At 38.0% G+C, this 5,673-nt stretch overlaps 1 protein-coding gene across 1 annotated transcript; it reads right to left on the minus strand.

Moving 5' to 3' along the window:
- Nucleotides 1-2,318: 2,318 nt before the first annotated feature.
- Nucleotides 2,319-5,431, minus strand: LOC113757178 (putative late blight resistance protein homolog R1B-14). The gene is made up of 2 exons (XM_027300588.1): nt 2,430-5,431; nt 2,319-2,379 (listed from the first exon to the last, which is right to left on the minus strand). Exons 1-2 carry the CDS (start codon nt 5,429-5,431, stop codon nt 2,319-2,321), a joined length of 3,063 nt encoding a protein of 1,020 aa, XP_027156389.1.
- Between the last annotated feature and the right edge of the window lie 242 nt (nt 5,432-5,673).

Raw genomic sequence — 5,673 nt, forward strand, 5'->3', positions numbered from 1 at the left:
TTAAATATTAAACCCTAAATTCTTAATTTTGGATACATTGCACCCGAAACTCTCAAGTTTGCCCTATTTAAATCCAACCAATAATTACGTTTGCAAAACTAACAAGACAAAGGATGGCAAAAATTAATGGCAATATATCATTTTGTTTTAACTACGATCTCTTAACTTTTTAATCACTTTCAGCACATTATCACAGATTTATATGGTTTAAATCAGTAATATTGTTTGTAAAATTAATTAGATAAAAGATTGTATAAATTAATGACAATATATTATTTTAATTTTGTCACAATACCGTGACACTTTTGATCACTTTTGTATTATCATTAATTTGTAATTAAATTACATATAACCTCCTTGTAGTTTTGTCTATTGTCCCAAAGTCCTGCATGTTGCTTCCTTGTCATGCATGCGCTCATGATATCTAAGTCGGTTGCCAAGATTCTTAAAACAAGTTTCAGCAAAACGGACAAAATCATCCCGATGCGTAGCATAAACCCAAAATTTTGATCTTGTTAGGAAAAAAACCTTCTAAACAAGATCCACAATTAGAATAGAAGTTCAACATTGTGAATCAGAACTCTCTGTTTGATGGGATTACTAATATATATCAAATTGATGACTCGCAATAATAGAGTTATCATTTTGTTATCAATTTATTTTTATTTTTTATTTCTATTATTTTTTTTATACAATTGGAAGTGAGGGATTTGAATCTGGAACTCCAAGTGACCAATCAATGCGCCGCTGGTGGAACATTTTGTTGGGGGGGGGGGGGGAGCAAGAATTTCATAAGTCTATTGATATGAAGTTTTACCTCAAGAAACCGGTCAATATAGAAATTCTTGCCCCCAGTCCCCCCAAATTTGAAATTAAGTCCTTGCCCTTGAGAAATAGTGACTTCATTAGTTAAATGCTTTTTCCTCTTATCTTAATTGTTTTATAAGTTAAAAAGTATTTTTCTTAGACATCTACTTTATATGCATAAAAGTACAACCCAAAGCCACGCCCACATAGATGCTAACTTGGACACCTTCTATCACTTTCTTGTTTTCTAGCTTTGTCTCATTAACAAATTATTTGTCAAGTCATTGTTAATCTTTTGCAAAGTTTTGGTCAGATTTTTTGGGTTGTTATCAGGAGGAAGTTTGGAGAATTCCAAATCTATTGGAGGATATTCAAAAAATAAAAAAATTAAGAAAAATAGCGACTGAATAAATGTAGTGATGAGATGACCAATAAATGATCATCCAATTAAAGATAAAGCTTCCATATTTTGGCATAAGAATTCAGAAGCCTGCTGCTATAGTCATTGGTTGAATTCTACAAGATTTAGATTCAGGCATTAGAAACAAATCAAGAACCTCAATTTAGTACCTATACAAAATAAAACTGCTTGAATCCTTCTAGCAATTCGTAGCTATAGATATACATGACAGTTCTTCATCTGGAATTCAAACTTTCAGAGTCTGAAACGACTACATTCAGGCCCTCTATTTCATCCGTTTGCTGTTAAAAGAATTGTCCTTGCAACGTTCCGGGACCAGAAGGGATTTTCTCATATTGTCTTCGTGGTGGAAATGTACCAAAGTCTAGGCTGCATCTCTTCAAGTTGCTGAAGAAATAGCAAGGGTCAGTACAGGCACCCCGCTGTCAAGTTAACAACGTGTTTTAAGTTCCAGTAACAGTTGCTATAAGTGTAAATTAATTAACAAGAACAAAATAAACAAATTTGCATATGACATACCTGTTCTCAATGAAAACACTTGGATTAAGTCCGAATAATTACTTCAAGAAGATCATTTCCCATATCCCGTTGTTCTTCAAGAATTTGCTTGGCCGAACTTGCTGCATTGAAGCACCAGTGCACCTCCAGTTTTTCCAAGGTTGGAATGTCTCCGATGCTGGATGGAATCTCCTGCAGGCTGTAACAATCTCTGATGGTAAGCTGCTCAAGACGAGGGAAGGGCTCGCTGGAGACATTCCATTCTTCGATGTTTAATTGCCAAAGCTCTAAGAACTTCAATTTTTGGAACTCCCCATCTTCGACATCCCATCGTGGTCCTGAAAAGGAATTCCTTCTTAATTTGAGGATCTCAAGATTCGGCAGCTGCCCAATGACAGATATTGCGCTCCATGGCACGCTAAACCTTCCCAATGTCAACTTTCTTAGAGTGTTGGGAAAATCAAATGTTGGAAATTGATCACGCTTCTCACCATAAAACACCATGCCGTAGCTATATACTTTCAGTGACTCGAGATTACTTAAGGAGCTCAATTCGGGGAACAGAATGGGCTTCAAATGGTCATATTGTGGTTCAAAGAATACGCAGTTCAGCTTCTGAAGTCTTGGTAACCTTCTCATTAGCTCCTCTGAATCTTTACCGAATGCAAGAGTTGGTTTTGAGAAGGTAACAATGTTATCTAACTGACAGGACTCACCCTGCTCAGAATCAATGAAAGAGGTGTGATTCAGATCACCAACAGCTGCATGCCTTAAGTGTTTAAGCCTCCAAAATGAATCTGGTAAAGGAACATCAAGTTGGGCACTTTTCACTATAAAAGTTTCTAGGTTCCACAGATTGCCTATTGATGATGGAACATGCCTGATAGAACACCACAATGCCAAGTACCTTAAAGGAGTTATCAATGTTATTTCTTCAGGAAAAGAGGGTTCCAAATAGAGACACTCCAAATCCAACACTTGAAGAAGTCTAAAGTTGTTAAAGAAAGAAGATGGACTAGAATGCGGCTGAGACATTTCATAAGTCCCAAACAACTGCAGAGAGTTAACTAGTGGACCTTGAGAGCTTGACTTGGTGAAATGTGTCCATTCACTGTCTATGCATAAGCGATATTGATCATATTCCCTGGGATCCAAGTTCTGAGAAACATCACGTTCATGTACCCAATGTAGAAAATTCTCTTCTTTAACTTTTACCAAGCACAATTCATGTACTAGATCATGCACACGACATGTTTTTATCCGACCCTTGGAACTTCTTTTTGCAACAATTACCAGACTTCGACTGATCAGATCCATCAGGTATTCCTCTGCCACATCATCTAAGCTCTTGCCCTCAATTCTTTGTATGAATCCTTGGGCGATCCATAATCTCATCAACTTCTGGACTCCAACAACCGTATCCTCAGGATATGCTGCAAAATAGAGGAAGCATGGTCTCAAGCAATCTGGCAAATGCTTGTAGCTTAATTGCAGTACGTCCATGCACCCATCAGCAGCAACAATATGTGAACCTATACTTGATTCAACTTGCAACCACCAATCTAGATTCCTGCTTTTTCCTGTGAGGATACCAGCAACCAAGACAACTGCTAGAGCTAGCCCCTTGCAGTTTGTTGCAATTCTTTTTCCTATCTCCACTAGGTCTGTAGGACAGCCAGCCTTATCAAACAACTTCTGTTCTAATAATTCCCAACTCTCCTCCCCTGAAAGTGGACGAAGAGTATGAGGACTGCAATCCGGTTTAGCTTGCAAAGCCAAATTATGAATTCGACTAGTGAAGATGATTCTGCTTCCATTTCTGTCATCTGGAAGTGATCTTTTTAGGCATTCCCAAGCCTGAATTTCCCAGATATCATCCATAACGATCAAGTACCTCTGTCTTTTCAATGATCTCCAAAGCTGTTCAACTAAATCCTCATCACTTGTATTAGAGCTAGAGAGCCTTACATTAGAAACAGTAATATCACTTAAAATGTCAAGCAATAACTCTCTAACCCTATACACTTGTGAAATGCAACACCATGCACATCTGTTGAAGTAATATTTAACAGCAGGATCATTGTAGACTTTCTTGGCTAAAGTTGTCTTACCCAGTCCAGGCATTCCAACGATTGAGACTATATCAAGTTGTGCTGATCCTCTGGTAAGGCGATTTATTATGGTTTCTGCCTCGTCCTTGAAGCCCACAACAACGTCTTGAAGTCTTGAAGTATTAAGCTGTCCTGGATTGAGCTGATTCAGATTCATATCAGCACCAGGCATTCTGGGTTTCAGCATCTTGTCAACATTAATCTTCTCGAGATCAATCCTGATCAGCTTAATTTCTTCCACCACATCAGCAAGAGATATCATGTTGTACCAAATTGGTTTCTGTATAATTAAACACGAGTTGATAGCATGTTCTGCTTTGTATGAGACATTGATAATTCTTTTCCAAAGATCTTTTAAATCCTCATGCTCGTTTTGCAACTCCATCACATCCTTGAGGAGTGGCCTCAGAGACAGCAGTTCCCCTTGGATTTTCAAAACTTTATGCTTTGCAAAAGGAGGACAATTGGCCCCATGTTTTAGCATTTCCTCCAGATTTCCTAACAAGGAATCAATAAATCCCATGCCATTTGTTGAAGGAAAATTGATCTGGGATAAAACTTGCAACTGGACATAAATCTCTTTTGCATCTGCCTCGATTTTCTTAATCTTACTCTCGAACCAGGAAAGAAAAGTTCTCCTTTCCGTGAAAAAGTTTTCTTTGCTTTCATCAATGTAAACTGAGCAAATCAGAGACATCGCATCAGTTATGATGGCATCAATTTGGGCCAAAAAGACATTTCCAACATCTCTTGCACATTCCTCTGGAGGATCTATAAGAAAGTTTATCAAGAATACCAACCCTTCTTTGAGGACATCAACAGAATCCTTCATGAGGACCGTCAGGTCTTGGAGGATAAGTTCAACAAAGCTTGTAACAACTTGACCTGCAAGAAATTTGCTTGATCTTGATGACTTTGAAGCTTTAAGGACAGCAACGTACATCTCTGTGACCTTTGGAAGGCAAGGCGTAACTTTTTGTAATAGATCAGATAGCATCATTTCCAATCTAGATGAAATGTATTCATCTTTCCTTTGCAGCCAGTAAACAATAAGCAAACATGCTGCTTTGTTTACCCAATCTCCCATGTAAACCAGGAAATCTTCAAAGGTATCCAGGTCAACGCATCGCTTTGCAGTGAAGCCAACAAAATTTCCCAGGAAACTTAGCTGCTCTTGAATAGCCCTGATTTGGTCCTTCAGATGACCAAGAACATCCCCTTCCAAGTTGACAAGGGCCTTTAGATTCCAGAGGATAGAATCAATTAATTCAAGTATCTCCTCAGCCTTGCAAGACTTGGATTGCAAAGAGCAATCCAACAAAAGAGCAGAAATTTCTATTATCTCTCTCTTAAAGTTCTGAATCTTTTCCAGCAAATTAGAAGCAAGAGGTCCCCAATCTTTGATCTTACTTTCAGGAATTTCAGCAAGACAGGCATCATGCAGGCTCCCTTCAGCTTCTTTCTGTAATGTTTCAATCCCAGTCATGATAGAACCGACATGCATATCCTTTCCAGGTTCCTCACACTTCTTCAAACACAGTGAAAACATCTTGAGGAATCTTAATTCCATTTGCAGGTTACGGATATTATCCATCATATGAAAGTCAGGCCTGGTTGAACTGGGACCTGTAGTTTCTCTGATCTATCACAGCTAAAAACAGAATCACAGAAGTATTAGCCTTCTTCTTGTTCTAATCACTCTTAGATCAAAAGTAAAACTTTTTCAGCAAAGACTGGAGAAATTGTGGACAAATCAATTGATGAGCAGAGAATACTTTGGGAAGTGATTATTTCTTGGTCAACAGTCACTATTATGATAATGTATATTTTTCGTAT

Source organism: Coffea eugenioides, unplaced genomic scaffold (assembly GCF_003713205.1).
Source record: "Coffea eugenioides isolate CCC68of unplaced genomic scaffold, Ceug_1.0 ScVebR1_280;HRSCAF=927, whole genome shotgun sequence".
Classification (NCBI taxonomy): Eukaryota; Viridiplantae; Streptophyta; class Magnoliopsida; order Gentianales; family Rubiaceae; genus Coffea; species Coffea eugenioides.

Bases quoted from the DNA above. Each gene is read 5' to 3' on its own strand.
- LOC113757178 (XM_027300588.1), bottom strand. From the start codon at position 5,431: ATGGATAATATCCGTAACCTGCAAATGGAATTAAGATTCCTCAAGATG. The intron at 2,380-2,429 runs GTTAGATAACAT...CATTCGGTAAAG, and splicing joins GAGCAGGGTGAGTCCTGTCA to ATTCAGAGGAGCTAATGAGA.